The sequence below is a fragment of the Alexandromys fortis genome, unplaced genomic scaffold (genome assembly GCF_014885135.2).
Source record: "Alexandromys fortis isolate MF-2015 unplaced genomic scaffold, M_Fortis_MF-2015_v1.1 scaffold_51, whole genome shotgun sequence".
Lineage (NCBI taxonomy): Eukaryota > Metazoa > Chordata > Mammalia > Rodentia > Cricetidae > Alexandromys > Alexandromys fortis.
This window is the reverse complement of record NW_026067925.1, coordinates 9,779,267-9,804,517: the sequence shown is the minus strand read 5'-3', so window position 1 is coordinate 9,804,517 and position 25,251 is coordinate 9,779,267. Positions and strand designations below refer to the sequence as shown.

The 25,251-nt window shown below is 50.0% G+C and overlaps 1 protein-coding gene across 1 annotated transcript in view; it reads left to right on the top strand.

Annotated features, from left to right (window-relative positions):
• Positions 1 to 25,251, top strand: part of Capn2 (calpain 2) — a 50,494-nt gene that overhangs the window by 4,361 nt on the left and 20,882 nt on the right. Inside the window, exons 2-6 of the mRNA XM_050142879.1 lie at positions 943 to 1,012; positions 21,944 to 22,062; positions 22,578 to 22,711; positions 23,735 to 23,903; positions 24,796 to 24,879. Of these exons, the coding sequence (XP_049998836.1) occupies positions 943 to 1,012; positions 21,944 to 22,062; positions 22,578 to 22,711; positions 23,735 to 23,903; positions 24,796 to 24,879 (576 nt within the window). The remainder of the gene's footprint in view (positions 1 to 942; positions 1,013 to 21,943; positions 22,063 to 22,577; positions 22,712 to 23,734; positions 23,904 to 24,795; positions 24,880 to 25,251) is intronic.

Below are 25,251 nucleotides of genomic sequence, written 5' to 3'. Positions count from 1 at the left end.
CCTGACTTCCTTTGTGGCTTTTGGGTGGAGCTCTTCAAAATCCGGAAACACATCCAGGGGGCTGCTGGAGGGCTGAGCCTTTCCACCGTGGCTTCCATCAGGCTGTTGGGAACAAACACGGCAGAGGCACAGGATGGAGAGGCTTAGCATTAAGGAGTTCAAATCCCAGTGATTTCTACTCCTGGGGAGGCAAGGAGCTTTGAACAATCACTTTACTTCCTGGGCTGCTCCCCACGTGTAAGAGGAGCTACATCACCCTGAGTTTCCCCAAAGGGTTATAAGAGATAAGGCTCCAAGCAGTGTCTACACAGCGGGTACAGAGTGCATGAATTCTCCTAGTTCTGGGGCCAGCTCAGAAGGGCTGGATCCAGTCCCCTAACCCAAAGAAGCACGTGTTTTAGAAAGATGGAGGAGGACCCGTGAACGCCACCTTACAGCACAGGTTTAGGTTCCCAGAGGCTCTGGGATGGAACTCAAAGGGAAGAGTGGAGCTAAATGAGGAGGAAAGGCTTCATGCTGGAGGAGAGGGATGGGAGACTTGAAAGATGAACGGTTTGGGAAAATGTAGGCAAAAGAGGAATGCCTTGCAAGCCCAACCACTGGCATGCAGGCCCAGAAGAGAAGGTGCCAGAATGGTGGGCAGTCGGGAACTTAGCATGGAAGGTCCCAAAGCCTGGCAGAGGAAGCTGGATGTGCTCCCTGCCCTTGGCAAACAGCGTAAAGGAGCCGACTGCAGGTGATTTGGAATGTGTGGGATCTGATGACTTCCTGGAAGCCCCCCTCCCCGTCCCACCCCGTTAGGGCCAATGGAGCAGGGTCACATGACTATCACGGAGCTCTGACTGTGGAACTCTCCTCAGAGCTGAGTGGCATGAGGAGGAGAGGCTGGACTCACAAGCTCCTGCCGGCTAGGTTGACCTTACTCTGTGGGTTTGTTTCTAGGAGATCTGCTCTGACCCCCAGTTCATTGTTGGAGGAGCCACCCGCACAGATATCTGCCAAGGAGCCTTGGGTAAGTCGTGGGGTCTGGGGCAACCTGTGCCATGTCAGCTGCAAGTTCCACAGCTTTGGTTCTCGAGCCGTGTGGTGACTTCCAATTCCCAGAAGTTCCCTGAACATCTTGTCTCTTGGGGATGTCCACAACGCTAAGGTGGAAGTTCTGTGAGGTCTAAAACAGGTCCCCAAGAGGAGGCAGTGACACAGTGTGAAGGAGGGGAAGCCTCTGCTGAGTTGAAGGGGGAAGCCCTTACTGGGAGGAAGTGAAAAGCGCCAGGACCAGCTCAGCCCTGCAGGCAGCTGGCTTCCCGTGTAAGCTGTCAGTGGACACTCACACAACTGTAATACTCATGGATTCAAACTAGCCCAGGAATCAATCAAGATTGAGAGGACCGTGTTTGAGGATTTGGGCTCCAGAGTCCCCAGCCTCGTTCTGAAACTTCCCGGGCTTCACTGAAGTCTCAGCGGTGAGAATCCACCCTCATTTTTTCCTAACATAACAAACATGGGCCTATAATTATTGGAGCAGATTACTTTCTCTGATAAGCTGGAAACCTGCTGTCCACCTCAACCAGCTTCCCAAACAAGCCCATGGTAGCAAAACTAACCAGCCAGAATTCACTACTTTCCTATGCCCGCTTCACAAGAGTTCTGATCTCTTAATGATGGCAGCCACTATTTCCTAAGCCAGTCACTAAGCCGTGCTTGTCCGCGCTCCAAGATACCCCTGGTCACTCTGAGTTTACAGAGGAGTGTGCTAAAACCAAACTGTAGCCAGAGAGGAGGCCTGATGTACAGACATTTGGTCTGACCCCAGCACTAAAGTGTTAAGTGCCGAGGTGATCTCCCTACAAAGAGGCCTGCCAACATGTCACCCTGTGGGGGACGTCATGGCCTGTGCAAATCCTAAGGACAGGGCAACCTCTAGGGAAAACAGGATCCAGACCTGTTGGAACACAACCATGCTAAGTGTGGATTCCTAAGATGCCAGAGAGTTTTCTCACCTGCAGGGAACAGACCTCCCTTCTCTGCCCTCTCTTCCCAGGAAAGAGCAGACTGGTATCCCAGGGTACCTAAGGTATTCAGTGAGGCGAGCCACTGGCTTGAGAAAGTGGAGATGGTAAGGGCTGGGTGTTGATTAAGGTTATGACCAAGCTGGAAGTTTTCGGAAGGATCTGGAAAAATCCAGCAGCTACTGAACCCTACTCGCAGCCGAAACAGCTGCTTCAGAACTCTGAAAACATCCGAAGGGCCAAACTACACATTACAAGCATCCGAGTTAAGTCCCATTTCAATTCCACCAGGTGGGGCCATACGGTTAAATTCCTGGGAGAAAGTGCTTATTCTAAGTCCAGTATGAAAAAGAGAAATATAAACCTTCCTAAACTATCTTGGTAATTGATCTAATGTTTAAGGTCTCTGAAGCGCCCTGACTAGTCATTTTATTTTCTCTTGGCTTTTATTCTGGAAGATTCTAATGAGATTGTGGGTCATGAAATGTATGCTACTGAACTCTCACCCTTACTTCGGTTTCTGGGCATGGGGTCCTGAAGGGGTGGTAACATCCCCAGGTCCCAAAAGGCTCAGGAATGACAGAACAGGGCTGTGGCAGAAACACAGGCTCAGGAATGAATGTCAGGAGTTGGGGGACCTCGGCCCAGGCATCACTGGGGACCTCAATTTTCCCAAACTGCAAAGGGAAGCAAGTTAAATAAGATGGCATCAGAACCCACGGATCGGTGGCATTTAGCCCTCTAAAGCTGTTCTTGCCGTGGGCTGGAACAATGGTAGAACGCTTGACCAGTTGGCAGGAATGAGGTCCTAGGTTCAATCCCTGTGGCAGCAACGAGTCAATCAATAAAATCAAGCCCTTCCCTGTTCATGGCTAGCTGTCCCCCATTCCTGGGTCTGGTATGTGAGCAGTAAGGATCATCCCCTGAGAAACAATGGGTAACTCAGACAGCATCGTCTTTTTGTTTGGTTTGATCTCATTATCATATGCAACCATCCCAAGTCCCACATAGATACATTTTTTAAGATTCATTCATTTATTGTATGTATATGAGTACTCTATCTGCATGTATGACTTTATGCCATAAGAGGGCATCAGATTCCACTAGAGATGGTTGTGAGCCACCATGTGGTTGCTGGAAATCGAACTCAGGCCCTCTGGAAGAGCAGCCAGTGCTCTTAACCGCTGAGCCCAAGTGGATATTTTTACACTCACCACGCAGATATGCAAACTGAAACACAGAGAGGAGGGTCCTTATAAGGCTGCGCTCTGATCATTGTCTGAGCCCTGGTCTGATGCAGGTCCTGCACTCACTTTATGAGCCCATCCACGGTCTGAACCCATGGTGCTGAGTTGAGCAAGAAGTTCATTTTCTCCACTTGTGCCTCCTACCCAAAATGTATTCAGTGACCCAGTGAGCCTGCATAAATGGCTCTCTTAGACTTGTACACGTCCCGGCGTCCGTCTACGACTTTTGCTGTGCTGCCCTGAAGTGCTTTATTCATGATCTCACCCGCTTTCTTAGAAGGCTCGACTTCCAGTCATCCCTCAAATGGTTCAAACCGTGTATGTGCACACGCACGCACACGTGTGCAGGAGCATGTGTGCCTGCACGGAGAGGCTCCCTCCATGAGCCACCTGTACTGTAGAAGGCGACTGGACCAGGCATGGACTCAGCAAAAAAATTCGACCCTTTCTCAAGGAAGGCTGGAAATAAAAGACCGAGCCTCAGCCAGACTGGCCCAGAGAGAGACCAGAGGCTCTGTGACTGCTGATGGTGACCAAGCCTTTGCCCAGCAGGCCTCTGGCATCCAGTCCAGAGTGTAAGGTTCTACCTGCTGTCCCAGCTGTTCAAACCACAGACCTGTGTTCTCTGGGCCATTGAAGTGAGTCAAATTGCCTCCACCCTCATCTGGTTCCCAGAAGACCCACCAGGAAGTGTCTGACCTCAGGGTGCCCTTCCCTGCAGCCTCCTAGTGTTTCCCTCCTCAGAGAGGCAGAGGGAGCAGCTGGGTGGGAAACGTGCCCCCAAGGGTAGAGTTTCCGGTTTTATGCCCTCTACCACTTAATAGCCTTTATGATTTGGGGCAGGCCACCCAAATTTTGTGAGCTTTAGTCTTCCCTTCTGTAATAGTGGTACTACAAAGAGCACCCAACTTAGCAATGGTGCAACTTAGCCTTCCCCGGCTTTGCAATGCTGTGAAGAGCGCACACATTCATCCAAAATCACACTTTGGATTTTGTTTTTTTGTTGTTGTTGTTTTGTTTTTTTCCTGGCTAGTAGCATACATCCCAGAACTCAGTCCCAAATGCTGGGGAGGTGATAGCGAGTGAGTTTACTCATGAGGGGAAATATACCGTGTTCAGGGGGCACTGAGCTGCATTTGTTAAATTACATGAGACGCTCAACATTTTGTAATAACCTGGTCCTGCGTTGGGGGACTTTGCCCACCTGTAGGTAACGTAAGTGCTCTGAGGATATTTAAGGGAAACCAGGCTTTGTACTGATTGCATGCACACACACACACACACACACACACCTGCGATGAATTTGTTGGGATAGGACTCGTGGTAAAGGTCTACTTTTCCTGTTGCTAGGGTGAAACCCTTGTATAAAAGAAAGTGTTTGTTTTAGTTCTCAGTTCTAGAACACAGTCCATGGTGGGGGGACCAAGGTGGCAGGAGCTGTGGGCCGTGGTCACACCATGCCCACAATCAGGAACAGAGAGCACAAGCTGCTGTCCAGCTTTGTTTATCCACAGCTCAGGGAATGGTGCCACCAGAGCAGACAGGGCTTCTCACCTCAGTTAATGTCATCTAGATGATCCCCCACAGATGTTCTCGGGGGCCCATCTTCCAAGTGATCCTGAAGCCTTTCAGGTTGACAGTTATCTCGAACCGTCCTAGTAGGTCAAAGAATCTCTATGATGAAATATTCCCCTCCCAGAGCTGGAGAAGCGAAGTCCTGTAGGAGCCAGAGTTAGCACCCTGAAGAATCCCAAGGAAGTGGAAGGGAGTGGAGGCGGTAATGGAGCTCAGCAATGTGAAAAAGCTTTCACCAAATTGCAAAGGGAGAGAAGGAGAGAGATAAGTTGGGTTAGAAGCTGAGTCTTTGCTGTTTGGAGAGCTTGGAATCCAAGGGTGTGCATGCCATGGGGGAAGGGCGCGCCCAAGTCTGGAGCACTCCGAAGATGAAAATGGGGGGAGAAGGAAGCATAGTGGGGCAGGCTTTGTGAGTTGAACTTTCGAATATTTTAAACAACTAAAAATGAAAGGTTTTAAGTCAGGAAATAAACCATTAAAGAAAATATCTCTGTGTCAGCCCAGAATTGCCTGGAACTCACAATGGAGCTGGGGCAGGTCACCGACTGGACACTAAATGCTGGGGTCGTTGTCCACTTGGTCCATCGTAAAAAGAGAGGAGGACGGATCCGCTTGTCCCAACAAAGTAGCCAACACCCATTTCCTAGTTATTGTCTTTTTAAAAAATTGCACGTGTCATCATTATTATTATTATCATTGTTGTTCTGTGTTTGAGATAGTGTCTTGCTGGGTATCCCAGACTGGCCTTAAACTTGAAGCAATCCTCCTGCCTCCTGAGCGCTGCGATTACAAATGTGCCCCAGTTTTTTACTCCAGATGTTGGGATTATAAATTGTGCCACCATGCCTGGGTTTCTTACTTATTTATTTGTTTTAAAGGGTTTTGCTATGTAGCCGAGGCCTAGAATTCATATTTATCCCATCCTCAAACGCACAATGCTCTCGCTCTCAGTCTTCTGAGTGTTGAGATTACAGCAGTACCACCATGCCTGGCTTAAAATGTTAAATTTTTATTTTTTTTCACTTTTATATGTATGGGTTTTTGCCCCCACCCCCGTGTATGTGTGTGCATGTGCATGTGTGTGTGTGTGTATCTTGTTTGTGCAGTGCCCAAGAAGGCCAGGGAAGGTATTGGAGTTACATGGTTGTGAGCCACCATGTAGATGCTGCAATCAAACTCATATCCTCTTGGAAAGCATCCTGTGCCCTTAATCACTGAGCGAGCCATCTCTCCAGCCCCCACACGTGAATTTTTAAATTCATCCTTATAATAGGAATTTTTGCATTTTAATAAACTTTGTCCTTTTAGGATAATTTTAGATTTGCAGAAAATTGAGGAGACAGCACAGAGACTCCTATACCCCAGAACTAGTCTTTAGTCTTACGACCATTTCATGAGGGTGGTACATCTGCTACCATTGATAACCAGTATCGGTGTATTCTCCTAAGGGCCACGCTTCACATAAGACTCTGTAGGTTCAGGGTCTCTTCCAGAATGCTACATTACATTACTGTTGCGTCTCCCAAGACGCCTGTCAACTGTGACAGTGTCTCAGCCCTTTCTTGTTTTTTGTTGAACTTGACCGTTTCAAAGAGTACCAGCCAAGAATTGTGAATGACAGCCTTCTCTTGGAATTTGCAGCTGCCTCTTTAAAATAATACGTGGAAATGTTGAGCACGGTGGGTGCCTGTGATCCCAGCACTCAGGAGGCTGAGACAGGAGGATTACTAAGGGTTCCAGGCAACTTTATCTCAGAAACACACCAAATTAACAAGAAGAATAAGAATAAAAGAAGACGATGCTGGTGCCTGTAGTTAAAAACAAAACAAACAAACAAAAAAAAACTAGACTATAATCAGAAAACAGGTGTAGGCTAGTTTAAAGAAGAAAGTGAACCCATTCTTCTCTCTTCATGGTCCTTCACCCCAGCCCCACCCCACCCTCCTGCTCCATCACCCCACCCCACCCCCACAGAGGCCCCTCCCGGAATACTTTAGTATCTATGAGTCATGGCTTCCGCAACTTCCTCTCTGCTGCAAAGGCTCTGACACAGCTCTCTCCCGAGGCTGCTGTCTGCTTTGCAGCTGTCTTCCCTGCTGCAGCTTCAGGCAGCAGAAACAACACTCTGGCGCTCTGGAGCTCCGGTGAAGTGCTGGCCTCTGTTTTGCCTTGAGGCCCTGTCTTGCCCCAGGCTTGGCCATCAGACAGCAAGGCTACAGCCTCCTGTGGTAGCTCTGCGTTTGGCTGTGGAGTTAAGAGTGGTAGGAATCCATCAGAGCCTCCAGCTCACCTCCAACTGTCCTCTGAAGCCCCAGCGTGCCCAGCGGGTAGTGGGACTGACTTCTAGGTCTGTAGATCAGGATATGACCTTTGGCTGTCTGGGCACTCCCTCAACTTTCCCACCAACTGTCTGTGGCTGGGCGCCACAGCACATCCCTGTATGACCTCAGTCACCTCACGTCTGGGAAGAAAGGGTTAGATCAGATTTTCCTAAGGCCCACACTTGCAGCATGTGATTTAAAAATCCGTCACCTCCCCTGTGCTTGGGAGCAGAGTTCAAAGTCAGCGGAGCCTTGTTCAGCCTCAGCCCCCAACAGTGTTAGCTCCAGGGAGGCTCCTCTATGGGGCTGCAGCAGTAAGGACTCCATGTCCTGTGAGGTGCAGTCGGGTCCAGGCAAGATCACTGCGTGGAAGGTGAGCCCCAGGATGAGACGGCCCATGCTGTCTCTGACTTGCCTGAGAGCAGGTGGCCTAGAATGGAGGTTAGGAATGAGGCAGGCTCGACCAGCTCTGTCTCAACAGAGCACTTAGGAACGACGCAAGTGTCCAGCTGCACTGCCCAGTATGGTAGCCACCAGCCACATGGCTCGCGGCACCCGAACTGTGAGGGATGCAACCGAGGAGGTGAACTGGGGGTTTGTTTTGTAAAATGCGTTCTCATGTCGTAGCTTGGGCTGGCCTTGAATTCAAGGACCTCCCCCTGCCTCAGTTTCCCATGTACTGGGAGTATAGATGTGCACCCTCATGGCTGGTGGAAGAAATGTAATTGTAGGTTTTATTTCAGTGCAACTAAAGGTGACTGTGGCAGGGGATAGTGCGGCAGAGGGCGGGGCTTCAGGGCCCGTCTCCTGTCCATCCCTTACTCTGGCATGGCTCGGTCCTCACACGTCAGAGCCAAGCAAGGCACACATGTCAGTCAGCATCTGAAAGCATCAGGGTGAGAGGGAGGACTTGGGCGCCCAATGGTTAGAGGCTAGCCCCTGAGCTCTGTCACTTTGAACAGCGAGAGCACTCGTCCATAAAATGGTTATAACCATGTGGAGATGAAATGGGATAAGTCACAGAGGCTCGGTGTGCAAGAGGCTAAGGCTTGGCAAGGAGTTGATAAAACCTCTGGGGACGGGACAGTGTGCCCGAGGGGAGACACTCAGATGAGGCTGCTTTGCACTGCCCCTCTTTCATGCCTGGATGGGTCCAGTGGTGACCACAGTGTCAGAGAGGGTTATGACTGAGAAGGTAGTAGTGGGGAAACTTTGAGATTCCTCTGCTCCAGCACATTAGAGTTGTGATGGCCACACTTGCTGCTGTTTCCTTCCCAGAACCAGAAGCCTATTAGTGCCACCCAACCTGGGCTCCTGCGCCACACGGCTGGGCTCCTGTGCATGCCTCCAACACCCTGGGAATGTTAGTCATCAGTTTCCAATATCCCATCTGTGAAATGGGAACCATGTGGACATTTGAATCCTTTTTCCTTTTTCCACACAATGCAGCATCTTGAGACCCCTGATTCTAAAATGTTCTTGAGACCAGGGCCTCTGGGGGTTCCTCCATCCCTCTGAAGATGGGTGAAAAACCAGCAATAGTCCTCGTCAGGCCAACCCTCACTCTGGTGTGTCTCCTACATGTTGTTGCCTCAGCTCAATCCCTTCCACTGAAGGGGGCTGCTGGCGAGCAGGAGCTCCAGAGAGCAGCAAGGACCCTCCTCTCTCTACCTCTCTCTTCTGAAGGTGTGGGAAGGAGGCAGTGAGCTGAGCAGTGAGCTGGGGGAGGGAGTTTTGGCTGCCTGATGGGAAGAGGCATGGGGTGGAGGACGATGGGAAGGCAGCCAAGAGGATGAGGAGCCACGCTGCCTGGGTACCAGGAGAAAAAAAATCCTACATAAGATAGTGACCATAGGAATAGCCCAAGAGGGTTGGGACTGTGGGGAACAACAAGGTAAAGGAAACCTGGGGGCAGGTATGTTCTACTGTCCCAGGACAACTGAGGAAGGAAGGGGCTTTGCAGCTCTCTGGTGACCAGACAGACATCAGAGTATGAAAGTGTGGCAAAAGTCCTGTACCTTTGTGGATGCCCAAAAATGTGAGCCTATTTCCATCTTGTCCTTCCCACTCCCTTCAGGGCCTTCCTGCAGCAGGAGAGAGAAAGAAAGGGGGACGAATGGATTGGGGGTCTTCCGCACAAGAGACTGGAGACCTGACGTTGGTGAGGAGGGACTGGGTAGAGTGCAGGCTTCCTCCCTCCCCAAGTTTAGTGGAAATGACAGGATTGCACATGCGTGGGGAACTCCCATTTGGGGAAGCCTTTTCTGGCCTGCTGCCAGGCTGTGGAATGAGTAACAGGAGGGAAGGCCCAGAGTGACTTATCATCACCTTGTTACAGGCCTGGCTCTGGGCTGGGGTGTTTCCTCTAAAGCAGCGGTTCTCACATCAGATATCCTGCGAATCAGATATTTACATTACGATTCATAACAGTAGCAAAATTACATTTGTGAACTAGAAACAAAATAATTTTATGGTTGGGGGCCACCACAACATGAATTAATGGGTCGCAGCATCAGGAAGTTGAGAACCACTGCTTTAGAGAAACCCACAAGCCAGTTCCAGAGGGACCTTACAGTGACTCATTGGTCCTTCCTTCTCATTGCTCCTGAAGTTGAGCTATCTGAGAACTGAGGTCCCCTCCCTGTCTGGGCTGCTGAGGGCAGGAGAGTGGCCTGTCTCTTCCTCACAAGGTGTCAGATGGGCTGGAGACCGAAGGCAGAAGTGTAGCCAGGAGCTGCTTCCATAATCTTGATCATTTATCCAGCTGTGGGCAAGCGAGGCAAGGAAGGAGGCCACCACAGGAACGAGCGACAAAACCAGCAGGACTGGAGGCAAGCTCTCTCCTGGGTGTCATTCTTGACATTTGGGACAGAGAATGTTTTCATGATTGGGAGTTCTCGCATGTTCAGCAACATCCTGAGCCTCTACCCATTGCGTGCCATGAGCGCTTCCTCACTTGGGTTGATAAAATGTGTTGTGCTGAGAATCTTCCCAGTATGGGGAGGATGAAAACGCCTCATTCGGGTGACAGTGATTGATGGTGACCGCTAAAGGCATCTCCACGCACCTCCAGCACTGCAGCAGCATAACTGAGGGAGAGTTAAGGTTCCAGCAACATTGTAGCCAGGGCCAGCTTGCAGGGAAGTTCGGCATTGTTGGGATATTTGAGCATGTGGGAGGGGAGTGCCAGGCTTCCCGCCAGCGCTGGGAGGAGCTTCACAAAGGAGGAGGTGGGGAGGGCTCTTCTCTGAGTTTCTCTTAGACCTAGCTATGGGCTTTCTCAGTTTCCACTTCTGGGTCCATTCTAAACCTCTCATCAGGAGTGTGCAGGAACGCATCTCAGGTCCAGCTGTAGCCTGCAGAGTGGCTGGCTGTCCTGGGCATCCCAGCAGTGGCATATTTGGTGTTTATTGGTTTTCTCAAACCCCTAGAGACCCAGTCAGCTGGTACAGCTAAAATCTAAGTGCTTTAGAAAGTGCTGACAAGCTGGGACAGGCTGGTGTCAGAATGTGAGAAGGGAAGGCGTCTCAGTCTCAGGCCCAGGGGCCAGTTCAGACTCCAGACCCAGTTTCTCCAGACCTGGCCTCGCACTGACCTTTTCTACCCTGGTCTGTGCCTATTCCCCATGCCTTTGGTCCTCCCCTCTCCCTGAAAGTGCTCCCACCCTCTTCTCTCTCGGTCCCAGATCCCACTCTGCTAAGCCCACTCCACAGCCCCACTCTTCCCTGCCCAGGCCAGTGCTCACCACCATCTCTGGGATCCAGCTTTCATGGCTGTCCATTGCTGGCTGTGAGCTGGCTGTCCAAGTGCCTTGGCATAGCCTAAGGCTGGATTGGGGGTAGAAGAGGGTGACACTGCCCCCCTGCTTGGATGCATGGGAGGGGGGAACAGAAGAACCATGAGAAAGTTAAGCACAAATGTAACTGGAGGTTTCTCTCCTACCCACCAGCTCCCAAATAACCACTCCGAGGCTTAATATTAATTATAAATGTTTGGTCAATGGCTCGGGCTCTTACTAACTAGCTCTCACAACTTAAATCAACCCATTTCTATGAGTCTATACATTTCCACGTGGCCATGTCATTACCTTGTTTTCTACACGTCTTGCTTCCTTGACTGGTTGATATCTACCAGACTCCAACCCTTCTTCTCTTGTATCTCTGCTTGGATTTCCCACCTGACTCTATCCTGTCTTGCTATAGGCCAAATCAGCTTTATTTATCAACCAATGAGAGCAACCCATATTCACAGCATACAGAAAGACATCCCATGGCACACAAATTAGGAAAGTAACCATAAAAGCCTGTGTGAGGAACTGAGGCATAGGAAGGGCTTCCAGGAGTGGTGTGGCTGGCTGGGCTGTGTCCTGTCTCCCATCCCGGAGCTTAAGCACCACCTTGACTGTGTTTGAAGATTACCAGCGATGGGTATCTCTTTTCCTGGCCTTGTAGCTCGCTCATACCCGTGGCAGGGCTCAGCTGAAGCCACGGGTGGCCAGACTCTATCCACAGGCCATTGCCCTCAGGTGTGGCGAGGCTATGCAGAGCCCAGCACGTCCTGGGTCCCCTGGAGTGCTTCCCCACTCTGCCTCACTTTCCTGTTTGGGAAGGAAAGATGTTGATGGCTGAAGGAAATGAAAGAGAAAACACAGATGTTTCATCTTCCACTTGGTAAGCCCTATAGGGAACAGCAAATATGAGTAACCCAGCCGCAGCCGTTCCCACAGTGGTGCAGGTGACCCTGGCCTCGACACGGCGCTGCCACACACAGGGTGCAGGCACCAGGAGCACAACTCTGGAAATTTACAGCCATGGCCCTGAATGAATTTAACTTTTCAGATGAGGGCCCGGAGCTTAAAGGAACCATTCAGAAGGCCTGTGCTAAGGGAGGGTCTGGACACAGCCTTGCCAACAGGGAGCTGTCTGCAGGCTTGGGTGTGCAGGGAAGGCCGTGGGTTCTAGTGCTGCTCACAGCAGCCAGAGCAACGGAAACAATGAACCTTTTCATCCAGGTAGACCAAGTGAGTCCCCAAGGCTGAGGCCAAGGGATGGAAAAACCCAAACCCCAGCTATGGGAGAGCCTGGCAGCCTTGTGTTCTGTCAGGGAATCAAGCAGAGAAGGAACCCCAGAAGGGCCCAGGATTCTCAGGTCCAGGGTCCAGAAGGAATGAAGAGGAACTCAGTTTCCCCTGAAAAACTGTTCTGTGGAGTAGGGTGGGGTGTGGGATTTTCTCTGCAGAGACTACCCTTGACTTTTAAGCAGTTGTACAACCACGGCTTTCACCTCAGTGATGACCTTGACTTCCATGCTGCCCTTGATCTCAGTGCTGACCTTGACCTCCACGGTGGCTAAGGCTTGTGCATGAGGAAAATAGACAGCAAAGTTCGCACACTCTTAAGTGGCAGCATCAGGACCCAGATTCAGGTTTCTGGCCCCATCTGTGTGTCTCCATCTGCCTCTGGTGGGCCTCCTGGGGGTCACATCTGAGGTCTTTACCCCACTTGCTTAGCTTCCTCCCCATCCAAGCTGGCCCAATGCCTCTGCCCAAAGTGGCTGCTGCCTATGATAATCGTCCAAGACTCTCGGCTCATGAGCTCCCGGGCAGCCGTCAAGTCCACTTTGCTTGCCTCCTATTGGCAGGTGGGACCCCATGGTGCTAGGACAATGTGAGAAGGGCGGGTCACACCCGGGGCGGAAAACCCACAGGAAGTGAGAGCCTGGGCCAAGGAACAAAGTGAGCCAGCTGCAGCTCCAGGGGAGTGAGAGAGTAAAGGGCCTAGGGTGTTGCGGCTTATGGTGTCTTCTGGTGCTGGCGAGCAGGTGTGTGGAACATGCCAGAGAGTGAAAAACTAGAAAAAGAACGGGGTAGGCCAGGTCTCTGAGGGAAGAGGCACGCACTCTGCCTGCAGCCCTGGATAGGACCCTGGAGGAACCCAGCGGAGGAAGGCAGGGTTTCTCGGTGTCTCCCCAAGCAAAAGATAAAGGTGGCAGGCTGGCTGTGAGGCCCTCACCCACTCCCCTGACCCTAGCAATTTCCTTTCAGTGCTGGCCCTAGACTCCAGAACCCGGCCTTCCCCACTTTCCTCAAACTGTCAGACATTTTACCTCAGAGCTTTATAATCCAAAGATTCCCTCAGCCCAAGTCTGGCCTTTCTATTTGGATAGAGGAAATCCATCTTTTATGACAGAAACAAAGCCCAGTGCTAGCAGAGGTTGTAACGGGAGAACACAGGCAGCCCCTGCAGCTCAGGCTGTGAAGTTTTAGTGTCTTCCCAGATGGTGTGTGACTGACTGACCAGGGCCAGCCTGGGTGACAGAATGGCATCCTGTGGACAGTGGTCACAGGCAGCTCAGTAACCTCTGGGCTAACCACGACATGCTCAGCCGTTACCAACTCCCACCCTTGGGAGGCACAGCCACGGGGAATCTCATGAGTGATAAGTGCTATAGTGACCCTATCGTGACCCCTCTCTGACCCTTGCCCCTGCTCATGTCCAGGGTGCTGGACAGAGGCCAGTACGAGGCAGACCGGAGATGGTATGTCACGGTTGAACAGTGGCCAAGGCAGTGCTTATTTATATTTACTTGTGCCTTTCCATTCCCAGGGAGCACAGACAACAGTGTAAATATAGACAGTATATAAAACAGGATAGCCTTTAAAGGGAAAGCAAGCCACTGTAAAGAAAATACACTTCAGAAAAAGGCAAGAGCTCCTGAGTAAGCTGGAAACATGAGGACCTTGGGGGAGTTGAAGTGGGGGAGAGGGGCAGGGAAAATTGTAGAGCTCAATAAAAATTAATTTAAAAAAAAAGAAAATATACTTCAGAGCCAGAGTATAGACACCTGTACTCTCTGCACTTTAGGGTGCTGAGGCAGGAGGATTGCTGTGAATTTGAAGCCAACATAGGCTATCAGTGAGTTCCAGGCTAGCCTGAGCTACAGATTTACAGATTGAGAGCCTGTCTTAATAGAAAAAAGAGACCCAGAAGGAAGAGGGCGCCCCAACCCAGAGGGAAGAGCATAGGTACTGGCAAAGGCTTGTGGCTGCAGCAGATGGGCATGTACTGAGGGTCTCTGGGCTCCCTGGGCAGCCTAAGCAGCCCTGTGAGAAACCCTTCTCAAAATGAAGAGTGGGTGGACCTGAGGGACAACTCCTGGGGATGACCTGCACAGCCTCTGCTCCTGTGTAGACACATAATACACACACGTGCACACACACATGAACACATGAACACACACACATGCACAGTGTCCTGTTCTTGTGTATGCACATAACACACACACATACACGTGAACACAAACACACACATGCACAGTGTCCTGTTCTTGTGTATGCACATAGTACACACACACACATACACATGAACAGACAAACACAAACACACACATGCACAGTGTCCTGTTCTTGTGTATGCCCATAACACACACACATGAACAGATGAACACAAACACACACATGCCCAGCCCCCGCTCTTGTGTATGAACATAATACACACACACACACACTACAGGCAGAGCCTCATGTATATGCATACACGTAAACACACACAGGCATCGACAGCCTCCTGTTCGTATATATTCACACCTGAACACATGTACACACATCAGTTTTTCCTTTTTCCATTAAATGTATCTTCATATTTCTAATAAGTTTGACCTGTTGCTCTTTATATCCTTAAAAAGATGTGACTTTTGGTCTAGGTCTGAATCACATTAATTTTTCATGTTTTTTGTGTTTTCATTATTTTACTTTTTGTGGCTTTTACCATATAATTCCTTTACTTTGATTTACATTTATTATTTTAGATTGAAATATTTTTTACTTATGATTTTAAATTTTCATGGCTTATGTTTATATTTAGATAGCCAGTCTAAGATTGTAAAAAGCTACAGAGAAACCCGGTCTCGAAAAATCAAAAAAAAAATAAGATTGTAATAGAATTCCCCACTTCTAGAACATAAATAGGAGGGCAAATCGTATAAATGGACAGTTCATCATAGTTACGAATGTGTAAGTATGTGTAAATATAAATTTAAGTTGCATAATATGATTGTTTACATATGGACATTAAACCAATTATCATTTATCTTTTTAGAAGAGTATTTATTTGTGGGGGGCACACACAAATGAGGGGGACAGAGAACAACTTGCAGGAGTCAGTTCTCTCCTCCCACCATGCGGACTCTGGGCCGGGCTCTGGAGATCAAACCCAGGCCTTTGGGACAAAAACTTTTGCCTGCAGAGCCTTCTCCCAGGCCCGTTCTTTGGCTCATGGTTTCAGAGATTGTTTTTTTAAAAGACTTATTTGTTTACTATGTATAGTGTTCTGTCTGCATGATGCCTGCGTGCCAGAAGACACAAAATCTCATTCTGGATGGTTGTGAGCTGCCTTGTGGTGGATGGGAATTGAACTCAGGACCTGTAGAGGAACAACAGCCAGGGCTCTTGACCTCTGAGTCATCTCTCTAGCTCCCAGTTTTAGAGATTTTAATCTGTGGTCTCTTTGTCACTTAGCTCTGTTGCTTTAGAGGGATTTGAGGTGAAAAGGCAGCGAGGCAGGGAGCATGTGGCAGGCATGCGTCTGAGAGCCTGGGGAACTCTTCCCACCTAAGTTCCCAAGTGCTGGCATTACAGGATGCACCATCACTCCAGGCCTCTCCTAGATACTGTTTTCTGAGGGTGTCTCACACTTAATGTTCCTTATAAACTTAGGCGTCGACTAGGTTCCAATTTTAAAAATTCATTTGCTATTTTTATTGGGATCATATTGTTTATAGACCAATTTAAGAGGAAGAGACATATTTATGATAATGAATCTTTGCAACAGAGAATATGGGCTTCTTTTTTAAAATAGGGTAGATGACTGTCTCTGCCCCCCAGAGGCAGGCTCTTGAACATGTAGTTAGTAAAAACTAACAGCTCCCCATGGCTCTTCTCTGGGTCCCAACCTGCAGGTTTAGGGCCATTGCCAGAATTCTAAAACCCTGTACCATGTCACCACGAGAAAACCACCATCAGAAGAACCAGGATAAACACGCCCTGTCTTCTGGTGTCCAGGTCCCCCACTGGCTAAACCACACCAGCAGCCATAACCCTGTGTCTACTGGTCAGGGGGCTCCTAAGCAGAGAAGAGGTTGAAGGGTATAAACTAATCACAGAAGCAAGCAGAGTGTATTGACTCAATCTCTGCCCACCTCGGTCCAGCACTCAGGCTCCAGAGACAAGTGTTTCTGTGTTGAGATAAAGAGAGTAATTTAGGGACCCAAAAATAGTCCATCGGAAGTAAAACATAAACAAGCTTCGTACCTGTGTAACAACAGCAATGATTTCTAGGTGAGAAAGGAAGACAGGAGTTTGGGTAATTCAAGGTTCAATGTGAAGAGACAGACAGTCCTTCACCCAAGTGGGGGCCAAGCCCTGAGTGGGCATCTCACCCTCCCTCCCACCAGTTTCTTCCTGTCTGCCTAGAGAGCAGCGCCAAAGCAATGCCCATGAGGAACACTGTGCTCAAGTCTTCAGTCTCTCGCAGGTGAAGGTAAAACCTGTATAATTGTTTTTTTTTTTTTCCCTCAAGTTCCAGCCATGTGACCACCTGGTCCCTAAAGGCGCCTTCTAGGGTGTTCCTGGAGCTAAAACAGATTAGTCACCTCTCTTTGTAGCCTTCTAGTTAATCTGTGATCAGACTCCTCCAAATTAGGCAGCTGGCTCATTACCTACCCAGCCTCTAACTGCCTCAAGCAAGTTTCGCTGAGGAAGAACCGCAGGGACGTCTCCAGCTAGAGCACCTGCCTGGAGACACCAAGATGATCCAGAAGGGAGTGTTTCATAAAAATGTTTTACAGAAGGTGGGTTCTGACCTTGATGGCGTGGCTTCTCTGCAGACATCCCCAGGTTACCTCTGGAGTCCTGAAGTCCTAAGGCATTGCCCTTTGAACTGGCTGAACCTGGGAGTGACGGCAGCCTATTTGCAAAGCAGGGCATGAAGGACGTGTATGAAAAAGCTTAGATGAACAGACAATGGTGCAGATATTTACCCTCTGGGACCGGTGGGTAAGCCACAAACCCCACTGAACCCGGTTATAACCGTAAAATAGGATATGGATATTTACCCCGTGCTGTTTAGTGACCGTGAAAGGACATGATACTGTGCAAATACACACAAACTCTTGCACAGTCCTGGCACTTGGCAAGCCTTGAGCGTGTCAACAGCGCAATCATTGCATAGAGACTGATGTCAAGAAAGTGTATATGAATTGACATTTTTTTAAACATTGGTTATTGGAGCTTCCCAGTTTATTTAAAAATATTCTGCTGATAAGGGAGAAAGAAGGAATAAAATATGAGACGGGATTTTAAGAGTTTCCACTTCATTAAAAACCAACATATTCTTCTCCTGGCCTCACTGGACTCTAGAGTTTGAAAAATTGAATACATGACTGACTATAAGATTTATATGATGAGCTGGGTGTGGCGGGGCACATCTGTAATCCCACCACAGAGGAGTCTGGAGCAGGAGGATTTTTGAGTTCTTGGCCAGCCTATATCACACAGCAAGATCTTGTTTCAACACCACCACCAACACCAACAAATGCAAATGCCCGTCATTTGTTTCTTGCCTTGGCTGTGATCTTAGTGTCATTTTCTTGACTCTTTAGTGCTAACCTTTCACATTGTCTTGGTGAATTGCCTCACAATGAAGAGATAAATTTTAATATTTCACAAATATGGTGGTTTGCATAATAATGGCCCCAGGGGCTCATGTATTTGAATGTTTAGTCACCAGCGAATGACACTATTTGAAGGAATTAGGAGGACTAGGAGGTGTGGCCTTGTTGGAGGAAGAGTGTCACTGGGGGTAGGCCTTGAGGTTTGGAAAGCCCAAGCCAGGCCCAGTGTCGCTCTCTCTCAGCCTACAGACCAGGATGTAGCTCTCAGGTACTGCCTCAGTGGCATGCATGCCGCCATGCTCCCTCTCTGAAACTGTAAGGAAGCCCCCCAGTTAAATGCTTTCTTTCGTAAGAGTTGCCCTGGTCATGATGTCTTTTCACAGGGACAGAACAGTGACTAAGACAATGAACTGATGTTAGGTTATTAAAGTGCAGGGCTTAAGGGACCGTTAGTGTGTTCTTCCTTAGTGCTAAATCTGAATTGCAGTTGAGTGTTCTTAGTGGGAACTGGGTACTCCTGATCAAAAAGAAATTACTATCATGCTATTCTGAAGCAAAACCCAAGGTTTGGCTGGGCATGATAGCACATAGCTTTAATTACAGAACTAGAGGGGAAGAGGCAGGCAGAGATCAGGGAGGCTGAGACCAATCTGGTCTACATTATCAAGTTCCAAGCCAGCCAGAGCTCCACAGTGGGACCTTGTCTCAAGAGAACAAAACAAAAACAACCCAGGGTTTGGGCTCAGAGAATATGTACATGAGACCTGCTGAATGTCCACTCCATAGACCTCCTGACCTTTGTGATAAGAATAGTGATAAACATCTCATGAGGGCTATGAGACAGTCCTAAAAAAATTAGACTATTCTTTTAAAGTATTGCACAAGCGTTAGATGCCTAATCCTTGCTGTCCTGGAACTCACTCTGTAGACCAGGCTGGCCTTGAATTTACAGTGATCCACCTGCTTCTGCTGGGATTAAAAGTGTACACCACCACCTCCTGGCGCTGCCTGTTAGTTTTTAAACACCTGCTGGTAGGAAGAACAGAGACTTGAGGTGGAGGTGTTTGAACTGTGCTCCTTCCAGGAACGTGAGCTAAGCAGGTAGTTTAGTCTGGAGCCAGGGCTTTACCGCCCAGGGACCCTCTGGCATCATGACCTTTCAGAGGAACCGGACAACAAGTGATGAGGAAAGCGGTCCTCTCCAAAGGCAGGTTGAGAAGAGGCTAAGCTGGAGAAGTGTTTCTGGGACATAAAAGAAGAGAACCAGAAGCCATAAAGCAAGACCCCTGATTTCCAGGATGTGGTCAGAGCACACAGGATTGCTGGCTAGTGGTAACGTGAGACAGGTGTGCGAACCTAATCTGAACTCTGATGCAGATAAATGAACAACAAACAAATAGATACAGTGTCACCTTCCAAAGCCAGGCTCTCCTGTACTCAGTCATTGTTCCCTGAATAGCACATTGATCTGTAGTGAACACTGAGATTATAAAAACCATGGGCTGGCCCTGCACACGTGCTTGTGTTTCCACGTGCATGCTGGTGTAAAAGCATTGATGGCTGGGGCTGAGGGAATCTAAAGGGAGGGCAAGATGGTCACTGATGGGCTCAGACAGTACCTAGGCAGATGCTAAGGGTTTGATGCAACATTGCATCGGATCCGTGCAAGTTCCTGGCTCAGGTCTGACTCCTTACAGTTGGGTCCCTTTTCACACACACACACTCACACACACACACACACACACACACACACACACACACACACACACCACCCCAGGCTTTCTTCCTTCAGGTGTCGTGGATAGACTCAAATCTAAGCAGCTTGCCAGATTCCTAGAAAATTCCTAGAAAGTTAGAATCGCAGGTATTGCCTGGCTCCTAAAGAGGCCAAAAGAAGAGGAGGAGTAGGATGAAAAGGGGGCTCCTACCACCCCAGGAGCAGCTGGTGCTTGGTGAACTGATCTTTCAATGTGGAGAGTTGGAAGGAGCTTGAATGGGACAGTAGCAGACCTCAGACAACTTGGAGGTCTTTTTGATCACTGAATCCATAGGTCCATCCATGGCGTCACCTAGGATTATGTGGGGAAAGCAACCCCCAGATAGATGTCCAGTCCATCTGTACCAATCCTCAGCTTCGCCTATAGCCAGAGCTAAATAACCGCTACCAAATTTCCAAGGGACTCCATAGCTTCTGCATGTCAGAGAGTCTCCAGTTTGGTCTGTATAATGGCTTCACTGACCTAGAGGGTTCCTCCGGAAGTCCAACAGCCGGTAAAGTCACATCTTTAAAACTTGGGCCTGTAGCTGTTTGACTGTGGACAGGGCACAGCGCTTCTCTGAGCCTTTTACTCTCAACTTTAACTTGGAGACAGCGGTTGCACTGCCCTCCTGGAGCTGTCGTGAAGGGTATTTGACTCTCCTAGGGCAGTGGGCAACACGCAGGAAGGCCTGAGGAAATAATGGGTCTTGCCCATTTGCCCCTAGAATGAAGCAACAGGTACTTGCAGCCCCGTGTGCCGAGTGAGGAAACGGGAATGATCAGTTCATGGGACTGAAAAACTTCAAGCCAGGTCTGGTTCTAGGTCCAGCTTGATTCGGGGACCTGGCTTGTCCTGTATCATTCATGTCTTCATCAGCATTGGCAGAGTTTCGGGCAGACGACCTGCCCCTCCACGGTGGCAGGACGATGTCAGCTCTTCAGTCCACACCCATCTTTAGAGATGGCAATGCAGAGGAGGCCACCTGCCCCTTCTACCCCAAGCTCAGTTGGGGGCCATTACACTTTGTTCCTGAGCCTGCCAATGAAGTCAGCCGATGCTCCCTTGCTCTGGAATTGGGGACAGAGACATAGCTACTGAACCTTGGAGACAGAGTCCAGGGACGGTCTTGGTGTCAGTAGGAGGGCAGCAGATGACTGTGAGTGGAAAACTACAACGTCCACAGTACCGCACCACCGACCCTATTTCAGGAGCGACACGGTTTGATTTCTTTTGGTTGCGTACTGACTGACTAGGAAGGCTGTGTGCTCACTCTCCACTTACCGCCACTGTTTGGCACGGCATGTCCAGGCCTCAAGTGGACATGCCGTCGTGTCAGCAGAATCGTCTAGCTCAGGTTCCATCAGGATCTGCTCAACAGCCAACCAGAATTCAGGACCCCATAAATGTCGCCAGTACGTCTAATGGGCAAACTATTCTCTGTGGTGGAAAATTTTAAGCAAATGTTCCTTTCTTAAGACTGCAGTAAACATCCTCATCCTCGTCCCTGCCCCCCCCCCTTTGTTGGTATTTTGTACTGAGCAGTGTCCCTGTCCACCAGCGTCCCTGTCCGCAAACTGTCCTGTGCTGGTGTTGGACCAGGCTGTTTGTAACTGCAGGGAATGACCGTGGAGCTTGCTGCACGAAGCTCCTACATTGGGCACCAATGAGGTCTGCCTGCTTTAAACATACGTTGTCCTTTGCAAAGGATGGGCCTGAGGCTCAGAGAACCTCATCTCCTTGCCCCTGTCCCTGGCCAGTCTCTTCTGTGTCCACATCCCAGAAGGGAGCTCTGCCCCTACGCAGGAACCCTCCAAGTTAGTCTGAACTCACACATACTTCTCACGGCTGTTCCACCCACATTGCTGAATACTCCCGTGGTCACGATGCCAGCCTGCATGTCCTCCTTGTCTCCGAATCCTTCTCCTAAGAGACGTGCAGTGTCGGCCCCTTTCCATCTGCTGCTGCATTTTCTTCCTCTCATTCGAACTCCCCTGGAGAATCTCTTCTCATGAAGCCTCTGTTGCCCAGTCAAGTCCATTCATCCATGACGATCGCAGCTCCTGTGTCAGTCACAGAGCCGGGCTCCAAGGACACAGCTCGGCCACCCCAGAGTTCCGAGTTTCACAGAGAATGAACCTTACTTCTTGTACCCTGCCATCCACCCAACGTGACATTTGTCCCTTGGCAGTGGCATTAAAATATCCACCCAGCCAACTGGCCTATCCCTCAGATGAGGACTATCTGAAATATCGTTCCATCTATAGAAGGGTAATGCTGGGTGTCAAACCCCCAGCTGTAGGAACAAGTCTTAGCATCCTCCAGGAACTAAGATCTGACAAGAACTTTTGACTTTGTGTTCTCAGGGGACTGCTGGCTGCTGGCTGCCATCGCCTCCCTCACCTTGAACGAAGAAGTCCTGGCTCGGGTTGTGCCCCTGGACCAGAGCTTCCAGGAAAACTATGCTGGGATCTTCCACTTCCAGGTAACTGAAGAACCGACTTAGGCACCTCCTCACCCAGGCTCAAGGGCTCAAGAGTCTCCTGGTGGGGCTGGCTCCTCAGTCCCCTAGTCCCTGGTGGTTTGCGAACTCCTGAGATCAGTGTTGTTCTGCAGAGGATGCTGGGGAAGAGAGACAAGATTTTCCCAGCCTGAGAGTGGCGAGTGGGAAAGACCCATGGAGGTAGATCTCGGTGTACAGGAAGTAATGTGTTCAGGAAGTAATCTACACGTTTAAAAAAACGCTTATTATTTGAGGTTTGAGATAGAAGTTAAGAAGCTTCCTCTTTTTATGATGACAAATGAGAAATGATATTTTAGAAAGGAGTATGGGTGGGTTTGGAGACACAGACGTGCTCCACCATCCTCTCTTGCTTGGTAAGGGGCGTGCCTAGCATAGGAGACTAAGGGGCATCTTGGGAACCTACAAGGGGCTGGGCGGGAGAGAGCCTGGTGCGGCTGAGGCTCAGAGTCCCAGCGCCACCCTCTCTTGCCCTGCAGTTCTGGCAATATGGCGAGTGGGTGGAGGTGGTGGTGGACGACAGGCTGCCCACTAAGGACGGGGAGCTCCTCTTTGTGCACTCCGCTGAGGGGAGCGAGTTCTGGAGTGCCCTGCTGGAGAAGGCCTATGCCAAGTAAGTAACCACGCCCTTCCCAACACCCCACCCTGCCCCGGCTGCTGGACTCCAAAACAGCAGGAGCTATTTGGGGACTGTTCTGAGTAGAAGTTCTGTTCTATAAAAGGATGACTTTGGCCCAAACTGAGCTCTTAATTCAAGGAGGTAATGTGGGCATGGTGCCGAGTCACATGACGTAATGATAAATGGCAGTCATTGCTGTTTTTAATTAAGTAAACTGGAACATTCTGGGGCTGACTGCTCTGGGCTTGAGAAGCTTCTTTGGTGGGCCCCACTGCATTTTACCAACTGAAAAAAGCAAAAGTTTTACAAGTGGGGAAAACAAAATACAAAAAAACCCTACCCATTGCAGAGATAGGGCAATTGTGGAAACTCAACCAAAACAAATCACATGGCTGGTAAGATTGGTTTCCCAGTTCCAATCCTAGCTGCGTCTCACCCAGCTTGCCCAGAGTTGTGCTGGGCCTGCCCAGAGTGTGAGCCCCTCTGTAGAGGTGACTCAGCTGCTGGTGCTAGTGGCCCCCTGCATTGAGGTGAGTCCGTTTTAGCAGCTGCTGGGGTTAGAATCCCCACAGACCTAGGCTAAAAAGGAGGGAGGCTTCAAGTCCTCAGCCAGGAAGACTGATGGAGAAGTCATAGGAGTGAACGCAGGAACCCGCCACTGTGTGCTTCCCAGGAAGCCGGCTTCATGGCTGAAGTGTCTTTCTAAGCACCAGTCAACAGTCAACCAGCCAATCTCCCCTTTGTGTCAGAGAGTTCACGCCAGAGCTGAACCAGATCATCGCTAAGTCCTTCCAGCACCAGGACTGTACAGTTCTGGAAACGTGATTAGGGAGATAGCGCCTTGCCTTCCTGGGTACCCCAAGTTGGAGATAAAGATAAGAAGACTAAAAGCGGAGGACCCCATGAGCTCCCGTGAGGGGGGACCTGAGTTGAAGTGGGATGGCCCCTTCGGGGATGGACCACACAGGGTCAGCAGCATGAAGGCCCGTGAGTGGCAGCATGCCTTCCCTCCTTCAGGATCAATGGGTGCTATGAAGCCCTCTCAGGTGGCGCCACCACCGAGGGCTTTGAAGACTTCACAGGAGGCATCGCTGAGTGGTATGAGCTGAGGAAGCCTCCTCCCAACTTGTTCAAGATCATTCAGAAGGCTCTGCAGAAAGGCTCCCTGCTCGGCTGCTCTATCGACGTAAGTCCACACCACCCTCTGGAATCACCCTGGTCTGCCCTAGCTCAGGGGAAGCCCTGGGAGTGCCCGAGAGCTCATTAAGAACATTAGTGCATCCCTTGTTCACCACGCTGCTCATCACTTGAAGCCAGGGGTTGCTAGGCAACAGCCAGGCCATCTGGGGGTGCCTTCGGCATAGAAACAGTGTCTCCAGCCCTTCCGTCCCCAGTCCATTTTCCATTCTGACTGCTCTGAATCACCCCACTCACAGAACCCAGTTTCCAGGAAAGTCCCCCAACCCCCTTCTGCTGGTCTCCAGACCTCCCCCCCCCCACACCTGCAGGGCTGTCTGAGCACCCAGCAGCTTCTCACTCACTCTGTCCCAGTGCCTGTGGGTCCTGGAGAAGACTTCAGAGAGTAATTCCCCAAAATAGCTTTGCAGGCAAACCTCAACAACAGGGAGATGGGAGGTGGGCATGGTCCGGGCCCCAGGAGTTTCCCAAGTCTGTGCCCCCCAAAAAGGGTAGTTTTGAGGAATTAGCGGTCCAATACACTGACTCTGAAGAGAACTGGAGATAAAAACTGCCATCTTGTTTGTGCAACTGAGCTGGGCATAGTAGGGGTTGGGATGGGAGACCAGAGCATCTTGGCCACAGGTGCCCATTGGGTGTCATCATTACGGTCACCACGGGCACCTCCTTCACGCCCTCCCCATCCAGAAGACCGCTGAGGAGTGTGCTTGGGAATAGGTGCTCCCACTTGCTCCTTGACGATCAGCAACTGAAAGTACCACGGGGCTCCTCCAGGTGGCAGGATGAATGCGCAGAGTTCCCCAGTCTGGGCCCCATGGCTTGTCCGTTTCTTTGGGTCGTTTTCGTATTAGAGTTGGAGCAGCTGCTGACTGTGTTTGCAGATCACCAGTGCTGCGGATTCGGAGGCCGTCACATACCAGAAGCTGGTGAAAGGACATGCGTACTCCGTCACCGGAGCTGAGGAGGTACTGGCCCTCTGGGAGGACCGAGTTCTTCCCCTATCCCCGCACCCCAGTACTTGGCTGTCCAGGGTGGGGCCTCCAGGCCCGCATCAGCGCGGCGCGCGCTGCCCCCTGCTGGCCACAGCTGCTGCTGCAGGCATTCTTCTATTCTGAGAGAGTTCCAACTTAATCTCTGAACCAGCTTTTAAAACAAAACCCTAACACAATGCTTTGCATCTGTATGGTATTTTATACTCTTCGAGATACTGTTAGTGGGCATGGTGCCTCATACCGGTAATCCTAGCCTCTGTCTCCCGTATGCTAGGACTTTTTTAAGGAATTTATTTTTATGCATATTTCAACATTGCTAAATTTTGTCATACATGCTCTCTCCAT